This window comes from Sinocyclocheilus grahami, unplaced genomic scaffold (genome assembly GCF_001515645.1).
Source record: "Sinocyclocheilus grahami isolate Dianchi unplaced genomic scaffold, SAMN03320097.WGS_v1.1 scaffold680.1, whole genome shotgun sequence".
Classification (NCBI taxonomy): Eukaryota; Metazoa; Chordata; class Actinopteri; order Cypriniformes; family Cyprinidae; genus Sinocyclocheilus; species Sinocyclocheilus grahami.
Genome location: NW_015505859.1, coordinates 474,286 through 491,704, shown reverse-complemented (window position 1 = coordinate 491,704; position 17,419 = coordinate 474,286). Strand labels below are relative to the sequence as shown.

Genomic DNA, 17,419 nt, shown 5'->3' with positions numbered 1-17,419 from the left:
TATTTATTTATTTAGTTTTTATATTTATTTATTTATTTATTTATATATATATATATATTTTTTTTTTCTCTAGGAAAATTAATTAAAAATATTGATTGACTTTTTCTGCATTTATATCTAAATTTTTTATACAGTCAAATTCTGTTTAAAATGAGAATGCCAAGCCATTTCTTTGGGACTTTAAATTATATAATGAATTATTATAAATTAATAATTTTATTAAGCAAGAATGCATTAAATTGATCAAAAGTGTTTGTTAGGTTTAAGGTTATCTCTATGCTTTTTATCTCTATGATTTTTTTATACAATCAAATTCTGTTTAGAATGAGAATGTCAAGCCTTAGGGACTTTAAATTATAACAAGTTTACCAGTTTCCACAACTGTTTTTAACATTGATAATAAAAAGAAATTTTTTTTGAGCAGCAAATCAGCATATTAGAATGATTTCTGAAGGACTGGAGTAATGGCTACTGATAATTCAGCTTTACCATCACAGGAATAAATTACATTTTAATATAATACAACAGAAAACAGTTATTTTAAATTGCAATAATATTAAATTGAAATATCACTGTTTTTACTATATTTTTGATCAAATAAATGCAACCTTGGTGAACATAGACTTCATTAAAATGTTACCAGTCCTAAACTTTTGAAAGGTAGTTTTAAGTATTTTAATGCATTATCATTGTGGTTACAATTGTTTATGAAATGCTTCAAGTAAAGTGTTGCTCAGTATTTTTAACATGAGTAATCTCTTTCCTCTTCTCATTCTCTTTCAGATGTGAAACCCAAAGCGAATAGTGAAATCAAACCACCCGTATAATCCACCGATCAAACTTTGCACAGCTTTGAGGAGGTCAAAGGTTTGCTTATTCTTTTGTCATGGACTCTGAAGTTTGGGTCTCACCCAGAAAGAGGGTTTGCGTTCGGGAACAAACCGCAAACCCACCCCCTGGCCCATCTGGCTATGCCCCCCACACCATTATGGCAGTATTAGATCCATATACATTCTTTCTGCACTGTTTATCCATGTCTGTGCCGTGTGTACGGATTTGGAATATCATCAGATCCTATTGTTGAAGCTTTTTCCATTATGATCCAAACTTCAGACCACCTTTAACCATTTGACACTGTATTATGGACATTCAGTGGGTCAAGCGTATCGCTGGAATATGCAATGCTTTAAAAGTAAACCATAGAGTTCTCACTGAGCTTTATCCAAAACTAATTTTGGGATTTTGTTCAGCTTTAATGGATCCTCATATAGGCACGGACACTCAGCTAGTGTGACGCTAAGGATGACGAGTGTGCGCTGAGAACTTTCAAAGGGAAAACTGAATAAGGAAGGAGTCTTTTTTCTACCAAACTACTTAAAGTGGAGAGCTCTTGATGGGATGGATGTTGACAGACCTTCAATGTTGAGAGAACTCAAGTGTTTGACTACACAAGCAGAATATCTCATCCTGAGAACATCCACGATGTCTCCTCTGACCCTCCGCATGTGATAAATGGATGGATGGGTCAATTAGACGGATCGACGGGTGTCTGTGTGGTCTGAATTGTGCATAATAAGGATCTGTGCGTCTATCCTAATTTATTCCTGGCCTCTATAAGTCCATAATGTGGCTTCACAGACTGTATCAATGAGTCTTTTTGTGTTTGTTTGATTTGCTTTTTATTCGGTTCCTTCCTTAGGGAATTGTAAGCTTTTCCCACTGGCTAGCCAGTGAGAGGAATGCCAATCATATAGAAACCTGGCTATATTCCATTGGTGCTCACCAAACACACGTCTTCTCTCTCCCACGCCCCCGATCACACTCATATTTCGTCTCTTTCTTTAAGCCTTTTCACTTTTTCGTCTGCCTTTTTTTAAAATTCTTTCTCCCTCACACACACACACAGTCATGCGTACACATACAAATGCAGGCAGGTAAATATAAGCTTTTCTGTGTTGATACTGAAAGAAGAGTTTATTTTATCTATCTTGTTCGTTTTGTAAAGAATACTAATGTTATTGTAGTCTATTTTGTTTTAAAGAATGTTTCTTTTGTGTATCTCTGTTAATCCAACCTTCAGAGTCGGGCTGAGTGTGAATTTGACTAAAGAAGCTCGGAGAAAGTCTTCAGGAAAAGGGAAATGCCCGTTCTGTGTGTGTTAAGTCAGTCTTAGTCATCTCACAGGGTTGGGACTATTATGTATTTATTTTTTATATTGAGATGCATTTTGTATTATGCTTTGCATAATGTTTCTTTTGGGACATTTAATCTGCTGCAACTGATGATTCGAGAATATTCAGTATTTTTGGCTGATTTATTCTGAGTCATACAGCTCAGATAATGTGTCAGTCAATGTTGAGGATTGTTAGTTTCCATCGATGTCAGAGGCTGCGAACGTGAAAGAATCACTTTTTTTTTAATGGTGGTCATTTAACCAAACACTTCTTTCCACCATATATGTAGCATTATTGAATGAAATAGGATTTTCAAGAGCAAGGCTGACCTCACTTTAAGTGATTTCTCAGATTATTTGTTTAGTCAGTATCTGCAATAATGTAAATTATTAGGATCCCTCAGCACCCTTTCACTCTCCAGACTACCCAGATATAAGATATCCATGTGTTATCAGCATTCCCGAGCTACTGATCTTTGTTAAAGTCAACATGAAATGTAATTTGCAACCCATTTTACCTCTGTATATGATGTATGTTTAGTGAAACTAGACTTCAGTGAGAAAAATGTGACCCTGGATCACAAAACCAGTCTTAAGTCGCTGGGGTATATTTGTAGCAATAACCAAAAATACATTGTATGGGTCAAAATAATACATTTTACTTTTATGCCAAAAATCATTAGGATATTAAGTAAAGATCATGTTCCATGAAGATATTTAGTAAATTTCCTACTGTAAATATATCAAAACTTAATTTTTGATTAGTAATATGCATTGCTAAGAACTTCATTTGGACAACTTTAAAGGCGATTTTCTCAATATTTAGATTTTTTTGCACCCTCAGATTCCAGATTTTCAAATAGTTGTATCTCGGCCAAATATTGTCCTATCATCAATGGAAAGCTTATTTATTCAGATGATGTATAATTCTCAATTTAAAAAATTGACACTAATGACTGGTTTTGTGGTCCAGGGTCACAAATATGTAGTGCGGCACTTAATTTGATCTATTGGCTCTCAATATTTAGATTTTTTTGCACCCTCAGATTCCAGATTTTCAAATAGTTGTATCTCGGCCAAATATTGTCCTATCATCAATGGAAAGCTTATTTATTCAGATGATGTATAATTCTCAATTAAAAAAATTGACACTAATGACTGGTTTTGTGGTCCAGGGTCACAAATATGTAGTGCGGCACTTAATTTGATCTATTGGGAGTTGATTGAATGGTGAACTGAAAAATATTTGTTGCAGGATTTACTTTGAAACAATTTTCACTCAGAAATTCAAAATAATTGCAAAGAAATGTCAAGTAACAAAATTAATTTAATGTGAAATTTTGAAGTAGAAAGACTGAAATAGCATTTTCTTGTGAAACATACGCCAATAATCTGTTTTAGTTACTACTTGGAAAAAAAAATCTTTTACAGTGTGAAAAGTGGGTGTACCAAAGCAAAATGGAGCCAAACCTGAATATTAGTTTGCCTAAATAGCTGTTTGACTAGTGGTTAGCATTATCCAATAGCCCACGTGGCCTAAGTTACATCAGCGGGAAAGGAAAGTTGTTTAAGAGACAAAGTCATTTAATGTTGATGTAAGATACGAATGCAAATATTATTTTCTTTAGAATGACATGCATGTACAGTAAGACCAGGAATGTGCAAACGCAAGTAAATAGGGTTGATTTTGAGTTCATGTTGACTTTTCTTTTCTGTGTGAACCGGTCAATATGTTGTCCTGTTTCCTCGTCTATGATGACTGGCTTTCCTTCAAATCTATTGCTGCTGTGAAATGTTCCGTGTGAAATATCCTGTGCTATAAATGTAGCATTTTCTCTCTCATCAGTAACATGCATCAACTACCTCTGTGTCTGTAAAGTTAACGTAGCTATCTTTGTTCCGAGAATTTGTGCATAGAACCGCATCTGTCCGTATGTATCCAGGTAGATCAAGACCCAACAGAACCCAGTCTGTACCACAGTCTATACACGATATAAGCTTTGAGTGTTTGTTTGAACGAAATTATAATGGTTATTGCTGCTATACCATCTGTGCCCGATTCTCCTGTGTGTGAACGTGTGTGTAATATTTGTTACAGAGAGACATAACCTGCTCTGCTCTGCTCTGCTCTGTCTACAATGTGTGTAAGTGTATAAATTCAAACGTAGGTCTGATCACACATACAGTATATACAAAACACAACAGCCATAAAGCAATGTGCTATATATTAATAATATATAAATAAAGTGAAATGTCTTATTTTTGAGATAGATTTGTGATGATTTGGTAATTCTGAAGTGTCACTTGCAAAAGTACTGCAGTATTACCGGGTGAATCTCACAAAACCTTTTAAAAACATGTCTGGGTCATATTTCAAATCAAGGTTCTTTCAAAAAAAAAAAATTTAAATCAAAAGAAAAATCTCAATGCTTTATATAGACTTTTTGCATTATTTTCATAACAATGAAGTACATTTCTGCCCCAATTCTCATCACCATAATGCATATTCCTATCACTGTGTTGAAAACAAAGATATATATATATATATATATATATACTGTGTGTGTATATGTATATATAGACCTATATATTAAATAAATGCTTTTTATTTATACATTATGTCAGTGTTTGTTGTACTGTCTTGTGTCATTTAATTTTTGTAGTTTATGACTAGAAACTCGTTGTATTGTATACGATTACTCGTTAAGTAATATCTATCATGGTGATGTGATTCCGGTTAGAAAATATGGAAATTGTGGTTAAAATAAGGTTTATAGTGCAAAAAATCTTAATGGTCCTAAAATAGACTTAATTTTTGTGGTGAAATGTGACCTGGACATGTTATTGTGAGATTGAATCTGTTGTGGAAATATGGTCTATAACTGGACATGTAACATGATTTGAAAAAGACCTTGACCTTGGAGTATCGTGTAAATATGGTATATGTGTATAGTAATCTTTCAGTACCATTGTATAGGCCTATACATATCGAAGTATTACCATCTGATACCATCACTGTACCATGATAATTCAACAGTACTTTTCTGTAGGGAATGCACATATTTGCTTTAGTCTTTGTTTTATTCTTAATTCAACCTCCCTGTTTTGTGTCGTCCACCCCCTCCCTTCTCTTTTCCTGCCGTTTAACGGTAATGAAAGATAAACATTGTGATAATTATCACCTGGGTCTGGGAGTCTCGGGCAGAGGGCCGCCAGCTCCGTAATGATGTGAAAAATAATATTATCCCTCTCCCTCCTCTTGCATGACTGCTGCTGAGTCAGACTCTCTCTCACACACACACACACACACTGCTTACTGTTAATGCTAATGCCACCAGCCCAGCACCTGTAGAACAGCACAAGCCTTACCTGATATCTCCTGTCTGATGATTCGCTGATACTTGTTTTATTCTCTCTTTGTGTTCTCTAGGCTTTTAACAGGAGTGATGCAGCCAATAATATGCCTCTAAAAATACATGCAGCGCTACCAGTGAATCAATCCTTCTCACAAAGAAATGTCTGGCTCACATTCCACAAAATAAAATAAAAAATGAAGAAAATGAAGTCTGATTTTATAACCATTAACATTTTTCTGCACGTTTGTTCTATTAATTTTAAATGTTTATATTTGATGATAGTGATGATGATGATGAGGATGATTATTATTATTAATACTACTACTATTACTATGCTACTTTATATATATATATATACTGTATATATTAATAAAAATGAATTAATATTGTTATTAATCAATTTTCTTTACATTTTATGACAGTGAACCAAATCCTAAAATAGGCTTCATTTTCTAATTTCGATATATAGTCTTTTAATTTTGCAGTGAATTCAAATAATAATAATAAATTCATTTCTCTATAAAACAAGGCCTATTTTTGACCAATAAGATTTTAAAAAATGATTGTTGTATGTCTATAAACCACGAATATTCGCCATAAAATGCACTTTGACAAAATCAATAATAATAATATATTTTTTAAATTAGTAGTAGTAGTAGTAGTAGTAGTATTTTGTTAAATATAAAATAAACAGCGGGACAAACTAAAACTAAAACAAATTATATGGCTCCAATACTATTTTAAATGTAAATTATTTTTGTTTTAATTGATTATTACTGTAAAGAGGAGTGGACCAAAATCCCTCCTGAGATGTGTGCAAACCTGGTGACCAACTACAAAAAAACGTCCAACCTCTGTGCTTACCAACAAGGGTTTCTGCACCTACTAAGTCATGTTTTGCTTGGGGATCAAATACTTAATTCACTCACTGAAATGCAAATCAATTTCTAACCTTTTATATAATGTGGTTTTTTTTCTGGATTTTTTGGTTGGTATTCTGTCTCTATACGTTAAAATAAACCTACCGTAAAAATTACAGACCCTTAATTTCTTTGTAAGTGGGCAAACTTACAAAATCAGCAGGGGATCAAATAAATATTCCCCCCACTGTACATCACTTGCTCACCAATGGGTCCTCTGCAGTGAATGGCTACTGTCTGAATGACAGTCAAAAAGCGGATAAAGCTGATTATGAGCTGTTTGAACTTTCATTCTGACTTCCCCCTTTTTATATATATATATATATATTTCAATTAACTGCAGATGGTCCATTGGTGAGCTAGTGATGTAATGTTAAATTTCTCCAAATTTGTTCTGATAAAGAAACAAACCCATTTACATTTTGAATGGTCTGAGCGTGAGTAAATTTTCAGCAAAATTTCATTTTTGGCTGAATTATTCTTTTAATTTCCTCTATGAGAGGAAATTAAATTTGGTACAAGTAAAAATATTGCTGCTTCTGTCTTTTCAGAATGGGACTCACAATAAACCTGCCATTAATGCCCTCAAACAGCGCAGTGACTTCACTCTTATGGCCAAGTAAGAGTTCAGATCCATCCTATTTGGTCTTTGCCCAGTTTTTTTTCCCCCCGCTTCAGTGAAACTGAACCTTGTCCTGCTTTCTCGAAACTTTGCCCCCCTGAAATCTTGTTTTGTTTCTCTGTAACAGGAGAATTGGGAAAGACTTGAGCAACACATTTGCCAAGCTTGAAAAGCTTACAATTTGTAAGTAACACGTCAGTAATACTAAATAGATTTAAGGATGCTCTTATTTCTTGTCTTATTAGACTCTTGTGATGGTGGAAAAATTAGTATTTTAACTGTTCTGATGCTCATCTTGTCCATTATTTTGTGGTTCCCTAGTTTACTTTGAGGTCTAATATGTTTGAGTTAGAATTATCGATTTCTAAAGTACACTGTATGCTCTGGTGTCATTATGAATTTTTATTCTCCCCTTCACTCCTAGTGGCCAAAAGGAAGTCTTTGTTCGATGATAAAGCAGTGGAGATTGAGGAGCTAACATATATTATTAAACAGGTTAGTGATGTCTGTGTTGTTATTCTCCATATCAGTCATATGAAATCATATTTATATGAATTTCAGTACTTGCTTATTTCACTTTACATTGATGTTAAAGTTGCCTGTAGGAGTCTTGGTATCTGTTTACCAGAATCCTTCAGCTAACTACCATACTGTGTAAGATCAACTTCTTGCACTGATCTGATATATACCGTCTCTCTCTGTCTATCAGGACATCAACAGTCTGAATAAGCAGATAGCGCAGCTGCAAGACCTCGTACGATCCCGTAGTGGGCAAAATGGCCGTCACATCCAGACACATTCCAACACAATTGTTGTATCCCTGCAGGTACAATCTTATATCTGATGTTCCTTTAGTGCACAGCTATCCCACACTCTCCAGGAAGCGTTATCTCAAATATCCCTTGCTTTAAACCATAGGGGTGGTTGATCTCATTTTGATTGACATTAGATGACTTGACTAGCCACCACACCTTTCATTTTCCTGCTGCGATGTAGTACATGCTGTAAACAGTCTTATCTGTAAATGTTTGTGTTGCAGTCCAAGCTGGCATCAATGTCAAATGATTTCAAGTCAGTCCTTGAAGTGAGAACAGAGGTGAGTGTTTTTTGTTTTATGATCAGTGCCACACTTTTATAACATCGTCAGTTCTGTGTTAAATATTTAATCGGAGCCTTAGCAAAGCAAAAACACACAAAGTGTGCTTACTGTGCATTAGGGTTGGGCGATGTCTACCAAATTGGCATCGGACGATGTCTACAGTGAAACATCGTGATGGACGATGACATCGTGGGGCGGGGTTAGGGGTGTGCTTGAAGCGTGAAACAAATAATGCATTATAAGAAGCCACTAAAAGGTTAGCCGCTTGCTAGCGGTAGCCTGTTGCATTACAGTACATGAATAGGACGATGGCGAATGATTTGCAGATCCTGAGCACCAATGACAAACATCTAATCTTGTCAAATGTGTGGTAAGTACTGCCGCTCTATAGTATAGAGTCCTTGTGATCGCAAATCTCAAAAGTGAAAGTAAAATGAGAGCGCCCAATCAAAAGCGGTTTCAATAGCGGCTCACTGATGCCCGCAATTTATATACAGTCGCCTATACTTACCCAACGATATAATTGCGAGAAAAAGTATTGATATATATATTTCTGGGGGGGGGGGGGGGGGGGGGGGGGGTGGAATCACGATGTCAGCTAAACATTGAGATGTCTGTCAGCCATTGGCGATGGACGAATGCATCGTATATCGGCCCAATCCTACTGTGCATCATAGTCCTATGAAACCACCTGCTCTTTCTTTTGATTTTCAAACTAGTGCCTTGTCTTTTGTTTAAATAACATTTAGTTCAGTTGTAATGAGCGAACATTACTTTATTGTTTTAACTGAGGCATATCTGTCCTGTTGTGTTTAGAATTTGAAGCAGCAGCGCAGCAGAAGAGAGCATTTCTCCCAGGCCCCTGTCACGGCCTCTCCTCTGCTCACCAATAACTTCAGTATGTCACCTCTTTTGTACTGTTATTTTCATTTAGTGGTTCACACATTTGAAAGATTACCCCTTTAGGTTCCAGCTTTTTCATTTCCGTTAGTTCATTTTACTGAGTCAAGCTACTATGCTTTATGGCTTGTTAATATATAGTATAAATAGTGTTGGGCTGTGCTAATACAATCATTCACTACCAGTGCCATCAGCAGAAACCTTTTGGACACATTTACTCATCCTCATAAATATTTTCTACGTAGTAAATTGATCAAAACTATGAAATAATGGTAGTATGATAGTTATGTAGCGACTAAACATTGTAAACAAATTCAAACTTCCTTATATTTGAGATTTTCTCTTGCAGAATTTTTGTAATAACAATCTGCACCTTTATTGAACTTATTTGTTAAATTTATTATAATTATTATACTATTATTCATGTTATTATTATTTTTGTAATTCTATGTATATTATTATTATTATAAACTCTATATTTTTATAGTTGTTGTTTTTTTTCATTTGTTATTTGAAAATCAGAATTATTCACCTTGTCACATTCCACAAATGATTTATGGTTTTGTATGCACACTTTGTGTCTTTATTTTGTATTTAATAGTTTTTAATTTCTTGGCTCTCGCAGACAGCTCAGTTCTGATGCAGGATGAGTCCAGGAGTCTTGGAGGAGAGGTGGCCATCGACATGGACTCTAGAGCAAACCCTCTGCAGCTGCAGCTCATCGATGAACAGGTATCAGTCCCTCAGGAAATTTGGAATGGTTTGTAGTCTAGACCAGTGTTTCCCAACCGGGGTGCTGTCTGTCGAGAGCAGGGGTGCCGTGTAAAAAAATATATTTTTTATATTTTTAAATTGCTGAAATGTTAAAATAAAAAGCAGCTATTATATAATATCCATTTCTGATGTCGCCAATAATTAGAGATGCACTGAAATTCCGGCTGCCGAAAATTAGTTCACCGCTCAGGATTCACTTTCACGTGGTGTGACGCGCTGCGTGTTATCCCGCTCTATGCGTGTGTGTGTGCTCTGCTCAGTCGCTCCACTCATATACCGTTCATGCGAATCGGAACAGCAAAGTCCACTCAATAATTGAGCTGACAGGAAACATCGATGTAGTACAGTATTGTTTCTGTCTGCAATCGCCCTACTGTGCTGTAACATGGTGTGGTATATGTGCAACTCTGGTAACGTTGCTTTCTCATTCATTGATCTGCTAACCGCTATGTTATGCTCACGTGTTCTGATAATAATAGCTTTCTAGGACTAAACATTATTTGGATAATTGGTAAAAAAAAAAGTTAAATTAACCCTACTGTTAGACCTACCTGAAAAACTAAAAAGCTATTTATTTAATTTGAAGGCCTGCCGTTATTTTTTTATTTGTGCTATCATTCATTTCTTTATTTGTTCTTATTTTATTACTGACTGCTTACATGTCATTTTTTTTATTCAATTCAAAGTTTGAAATCAAGCTATCTCGTGCTACTGCACCAAAATTACCCCATTGTAAAATTTAAAAAACACTGAGTGAGCAAAAATTTGTGAGATAGCTATATGTATAAAAGCCTACATTAAAATCTGTCATATAAATTGGTCTCTTCATTAGAAATTAGCCTACTGATTGCCACCATTGATGGACACACTTTTTTTAATAATATAAAAAATATCTATAAATTCTTACAGATTTTTTTTATGACATTATATTCTGCAGTTCTTCCCTGTTGTGCCGAATATCTATACTTTTCAAATGATCATATTGAAGTTAGAAATTCAAATATTGTGACAATTTATTTTGTAGGGTGCCACAAGTTTGTTAAAATTTCCAAAGGGTGCCGCAACTAAAAAAAGGTTGAGAAACACTGGTCTAGACTGCTGCTTGTAGCTGAAGGTTTGCATGTATGATAACTGTTGAATGTCTGCTTTCATCATGAAATGTCCTTTTGTTATGTTTATGTAGGACTCGTATATACAGAGCCGATCGGATACCATGCAGAACATCGAGAGCACCATTGTGGAGTTGGGCTCCATCTTTCAGCAGTTGGCGCACATGGTCAAAGAGCAGGAAGAGACGATTCAGAGGTCAGACAACCACACAAATGCATACACACCACATGAATCAACATACTGCAAAACCACAGACTCAACAGTACATGCTGTACAAACCACACACAAATGCTTACAGTCAGATTAGTATTTTTTTCAAGTCAGCATAGATGTCAGTGCGAGTTTCACTTGCATTTGTGACTAAAAGTTGATGTGTGCAAATTGTCAAAAATCTATTTAGGAGTGTTTATGCTAATAAAAAGTAATTAATTGTTTCCCCCCAATTTAAGATCATAAAAATATCTTAAATAGTGCAGTGTTCATTTCACTGACGAATAACTTTTGTCAACATTTTCGGCAACAACATTTTATATAAAAACGAGACGATAACGAAAGAAAATCTAATTTTGAATTACAAAAACTATGATGAAAAGCTATTGACATTTTCGTTAACTAATAAAAACGAGACGAAAATGTTAGGGAGGGACGATCTAGGAAGAGATCCAGTCAGAACGAATCTCCTGCGTGGTTGGGAGGTTAGATGTGCTCATTTGAACTGTAACAACAGCCTACTGATCTATCCGGCGGGACATAAGCTAGCATACACTTGCTGCACGTCCCATTAAAAGTAAAAAAATGTAAAAAGTAAGAGAAGAGCAGAGATGTGGTTAAATTTGAAAAGCATGACGATGCAAAAGAGAACTCAATTCAGTCCGGTTTTCTGAGTGCACACACCCGAATCACGCACACAGAAAAGCTCTTTGCAAACAGCGCATGACTGAATTCAGTTCTCTTTCACGTCGCATGAACCGAGAAATACACACAAAATGATGTCGAATCGTCAGTTTTAACGAGTATTCACGTACACTGTTACGTGAATACACACTCGGTTACGTCTTAAGTGAACGTAAACAGTTGGGAGAATATCGGATGTGTATCAGTATAATGCACCTGTGCATTTGGTTTTAAAGGGAAAGCAGCCTAATTAGTTGCTGTTGTATGTGTCATTAATGTTAATCAAGCAACAAAAGAAAGAGAAAATCACTCGCTACTCTTGACTGAATGACATTAGTAACCCTAATAAGGATTAATCTAAATGTTTTGAGAAATGCTTAATAAATGCATTACACTAACTAAACCCATTATTTTAGTCAAAAGACTATGACTAAGACTAAATCCAAATTTGCTGTCAAAAGCAACACTGAAATAGTATAACAGAAGTCTTAATAATCATTTTAAGAGATCTTATATTTGGGCAAGACAAAAGCAGTAGGCGCGATATAGCCTAATGTGATTGTGACACTTCAAAAGGTGATGATTTAATGAAATAAAAGTAAAAATGCATGCTCTTTGTGTGCATTTGTGAAAAAAGTAAAAACATTTATTAAGATTGATGTAATCATGATGTAGTTGTGTAATTGTTGTCAAAGACTGTAAAATCATATTCATTGTCTGATTCTGTTGACCACCAGGATCGATGCCAATGTGGAGGACACCCAGCTGAATGTGGAAATGGCCCACACCGAGATACTGAAGTACTTCCAGTCCGTCTCCTCCAATCGCTGGCTCATGATCAAGATATTCCTCGTTCTCATCATCTTCTTCATCATCTTTGTGGTCTTCCTCGCCTGAGAAGGAACGACCCTGAGCATAAGGAGGGATGAAAACGGAGCCAAAGGGTTTGAAGGATGGACTTATGGGCGAATGTGCAAAATCACAAGTGGACTTGTGACTCTTTTGGGGGGGGTGAAGGTGGAGCTGAGGTTTACTGTGTATTTAAACAGAGAGGAGGGTGTTCTGATTCACTCTGTTCTCTTTAAGCTTCATCTACATCTGCATTAATATTTGAGCCTTCATTTCTTATTAATAATCGCATATTAAAAGAGAAGGCTTTTTCCCAAGTGGTTTGATTCTCCAAACTGGTTTAGTTTGTTTTTCTCAGACAGTGTTGTCCGTAATCAGAGATAACATTTTTACAGTAAATTAAATGTGACCTAATTCTCCTCATAAAATAAGCCTGATAATAATAATTCCCCCGTTAATCTTTATTAATGTGTTTTTATATCAAAGACAGGTAATTATTTGCCATTTATGGGTGAATCTCACAAAGAAATATCAGTCATGTTTTACCCAAAAAATTGAAAGGGAAAAATAATTTATAATTAATTATATAATTAATTATATTTTTAATACAAAAAGTGATGTCTATTTTAGGACCATTATGGCATTTTTTTCATGAAAACTAAGTTCTTATATGCAATTTGAAAAAATTGCTGTATAATAATGTTGATTTATTATATGTAGCGTGATTTTTTTTTAAATGATTAATTACAGTATAAATTAAAATTCAGTACAACAAATGCTACCATGTTATATACTCACCAATGTTCTTATAAATGTGAAAATAATTTTATAATTTAGTTTATAAATTTATCAACATTCATGGGAATTTTGGGGGAAATGTGCTTAGTTGTCATTAAAATAATGCCACAATGGGGGAAAAAAAAATTCTCTCTTTCTCTTTCTCTTTCTCTCCCTCTCTCTCGCTTTCTTTCTTAATGGTCCTAAAAAAAATATAGACTACATTTTCCTTTTTGGGTGGTGAAATATAAGTCTAAATTTTCATGAGATTCTCCCTTCTAGTGTAAAGGCCTTCTGATTGCAGGCCCTGTAAATATGGGGTCTGTAATAATATATACTGTTTAGAAACTTTCAGTTTCTTTTTTTGAGTTTGATTCTGCCAAATGCACAAGGAGGAGTTAGAGGAAGTAGCCTGGTCTTATGATTTTGCTTTGTGCAGGAATAAACAAGGTGCGAATGAAGACCAGTGTTTTATACAATACTATAGAATTGAATAGATCACAAAGAGACTCCAGATGGGTCTAAAGTTATAAACTGCTCATTCATTACATCAGGACGTGTTTTGTTCCAGGTCAGTGCAGAGGAAGTTGCATGTGTTGGTTGTTCTAGAGCTGAACGTCTGGTAATGAAACCGATCGGTACTCTGAGAAATGAGCGCTGTATGCGTTTCCTTCATTTGTGAGGAGCAACTTTGGCCTGATGAACTATTGGCCACCTGCACAAAGAACTGAAGATCAGCTCCTTCATGCTGTGATGCTGTGAATAATGAAACAGGAGAGGGAGCTGGCGAGATGATGTTTTCTTCATTTAGAAGCAGCGCTTTCAAGGTCAAACTCTCTAATTTGGTAAATCACAGACTTTCTCTCTCCCACACACGCCACAAAAATCTCAAACTCATGATCAATGTACAGTGTATTATTTAATGAGCACTTTTTATGAAGACTCTTGTTTCCAGGCTTTTTTTAGCTGAATGGTCTGCATCTCTTGTATAAACTGAGCACTGTTGTAATGTAAGGACAAACAGTACATATTAAAACACATCTGAGAAACTGATTATGGCTAATGTTGCTTTTTTTTTCTCTCGCTGTGGCTGTAGAGATTTTGTGGAGCGAATCACAAAACATGGTGAGAATATGTTTCCCCAAAATGAAAAGATAACAATGCATAATAGAAATTAAGCTGACAATGTTTTAAAAAATTCAGCAATTTTCATCTTTTGAGGGTTTTATTGTTAATTTGTTAATTTTTTGTTGAAATATTAAAACAAAAAAAGAGTATTATTACTTAAAAATGGTGTACAATTAACCGATTGTGTATTTGCACTAAAATATAAATATTATTTTATCTACATTATTCCACCACTTTTTGTAAGCAAAGTATCATAAAAATTTCCACGGTTCAGGGTGCGGAACTTGGATCGGAACGTGACGAAGGAGAGGCTCTTGCTGCGCTTTTGTTCCCAACGGTTCACCCCATCCTGAAGCTCTGCATCTCCCTGAAGCTCATCCAGGCAGTTTCTTAGGACCCCCCGGAACAGTTTGGGGACCTCGTGCACCTCAGGCTCAAACTCTGACACTAGTTTCCTGAAACTTTCAAACAAACAACAAATATTAATATCTTTAAAAAGGTATTGCATGACTCATCTCTGTATTGGTCAGTTCATAGGGTTATTTAAGCAAAACTAAAAGCATAAGAAACATGTTACTTGAAATAAAATAATCCTTGACAGAACTAAAAGAAAATATAAAGAAAAGAAAAACTTTCAGCTAGTTGCCAAGGAAACACTTCTCATTTTAATTTAGTTTAACTTAATGTAGGCCTACTAAAATAACTCAAACTAAAACTGAATGAATAAAAACTAGAACATATTTCAAATAAATAAACGACACAAATGACTAAAACTAACTCAAATTAAAATGGAAAAAGGAAAATCTAAAAATAAAAACTCATTTAAACTACATTGTAAAAAATGTATTTTCACAGTAATTAAAACAAAGATTATTGGAGTACTTTTTGGAACTAAAAGAAAATATAAAGAAAAGAAAAACTTTCAGCTAGTTGCCAAGGAAACACTTCTCATTTTAATTTAGTTTAACTTGATGTAGGCCTACTAAAATAACTAAAACTAAAACTGAATGAATAAAAACTATATAGACATATTTCAAATAAATAAATGACACAAATGACTAAAACTAATTCAAATTAAAATGGAAAAAGGAAAATCTAAAAATAAAAACATTTAAACTACATTGTAAAAAATGTATTTTCACAGTAATTAAAACAAAGATTATTGGAGTACTTTTTACAAGCAAATACTGTTTAGTCTTTCTACTTCCAAATGTAATGTTTAATTCAGCGTGTTACTAGCCATTTCTTTATAATTAATTGTGAAATTTACAAGCAATTAGGTTCGTTTTTTAACTTTAATATTAACTGAAATAAAATGCATCTTGTTTTATTTCATCTAGTCACAAAGACATCCAGTTTTCATTTAGTTTAACAATGTACTCAAACAAAACTAAAGTTTCAAATGTAATAAAAACTACCGACATTTAAACAAAAACTAATAAAAAGAAAAAAACTGCAACAAAAATTACTATAACTTTAACTGACTTTAAAAGAAAAAAGGAAAATACAAAAATAAAAACTAATTCAAACAACTAGTAAAAAAAATTCTGGGAGTGTGTAATAGAATCTATATATATATATATATATATATATATACTGTATATATATATATTTTTTTAAATCACAAAAACAGACTACAAAAAATTAAACTAAAATGAAAAAGAAAAATATAAAAATAAGACCTAATTGAAACTATCAATAAAATGTATAATATTTTCTCAATTATACTAAAAGAACCTGATACCTGATACCTACCTGACAATGACCGGCCCACACTGTTGAGGTGGGATCTGAGCGCAGAGGTCCTGCAGCTCCAGCACATCTCCTGGCGTGAGCTCGTAGGAGACGTGTGGCTGAGAGCCGGCCAGCCAGCTGTAGTCTGCCGAGGACGAGCTGCGGCGTCTGCGACTTTCTGCTGCCTTCTCCAGATGGATTCGCTCGGTCCGTTTCACCATGGCACCCAGCTCCAGCATCAAAGTGTTGGTCACCAGCTCCTCTGGAGTGCGCTGGCCGGGAACCTTCGGCTCCAGGGAAAACACTACTGACCAGGGAAACATCTGTGAGAGCAACAACCAGTCACATTTGAGTTATGAAGTTCAAGTTTTAACATTGAGCACTTTTTGCAGGTGATTACCAGATCAGCAGGTTTCATTTTGACGGAGACTTTTTTTATTGTAAAATCTAAAATATTTCTATCTGTCTATCTGTCTATCTGTCTGTCTGTCTGTCTGTCTGTCTATATACAGTATATATATATATACTAATTTTAAAAATGTGTATTTTCTATTATGATAATATTATTACTGATAACATAATATTTTATTATTCTAAATAATTAAATGTAATATTATAATATCACAATATTATTCAGCTATTACTATTATTATTGTTGTTGTTATAGATTAATGATTTTAATAATTTCTTGTACATGTTTTTATTGTTGTATTTATTATTTGGAAAACTGGGTGCATATTCACAAAACATTTTATCTTATCACTAAGAGTTCTCCTAAGTAGCAGTAAAAGTTTTTAGCTAAGAGTTTTCTCTTAAAACCTATTCATAAAGCTGCTGAGACAAATTTGACTAAGGAATAGAGAGAAATCTTAAGCTAAGAGTAAGAGGGCGGGGTTGCTATGGATGATGTCAGCATGCTTATTAACTATACACACAGTGATTGGCTGATGGTCTCTGTCAGCTTTTAAAATGCAAGCTAAGTGTCACTAATTAAACAAGTATGTGTTCAGCTAATTGTCAGCCTCTTACATGTATGCTTTTCATAATTAGTGTGAGTTAGAATGAGTTTTTATTGCCAGGTAT

General features: G+C 34.5%; 3 protein-coding genes across 4 annotated transcripts in view; 2 read left to right on the top strand and 1 right to left on the bottom strand.

The window, feature by feature from the left end:
* LOC107559284 (vascular endothelial growth factor A-like) overlaps positions 1-2,761 on the top strand; it is a 25,773-nt gene extending 23,012 nt beyond the window's left edge. For both annotated transcript variants that reach the window (XM_016243039.1, XM_016243038.1), the window contains one exon: positions 784-2,761. In XM_016243039.1, the coding sequence (XP_016098525.1) occupies positions 784-805 (22 nt within the window). In that variant the 3' untranslated portion in view covers positions 806-2,761. The remainder of the gene's footprint in view (positions 1-783) is intronic.
* A 4,238-nt stretch (positions 2,762-6,999) lies between these two features.
* Positions 7,000-13,221, top strand: LOC107559282 (syntaxin-5-like). Its single transcript, XM_016243036.1, has 9 exons — positions 7,000-7,068; positions 7,199-7,254; positions 7,496-7,566; positions 7,781-7,897; positions 8,111-8,167; positions 8,987-9,068; positions 9,696-9,802; positions 11,028-11,149; positions 12,586-13,221. The coding sequence occupies exons 1-9, from the start codon at positions 7,061-7,063 to the stop codon at positions 12,743-12,745; spliced, it is 780 nt and encodes a 259-aa protein (XP_016098522.1). The 5' UTR covers positions 7,000-7,060; the 3' UTR covers positions 12,746-13,221.
* Positions 13,222-13,824: 603 nt separating this feature from the next.
* LOC107559283 (protein RD3-like) lies at positions 13,825-16,692 on the bottom strand. The gene is made up of 2 exons (XM_016243037.1): positions 16,358-16,692; positions 13,825-15,063 (listed from the first exon to the last, which is right to left on the bottom strand). The coding sequence occupies exons 1-2, from the start codon at positions 16,657-16,659 to the stop codon at positions 14,820-14,822; spliced, it is 546 nt and encodes a 181-aa protein (XP_016098523.1). The 5' UTR covers positions 16,660-16,692; the 3' UTR covers positions 13,825-14,819.
* Positions 16,693-17,419: the final 727 nt, after the last annotated feature.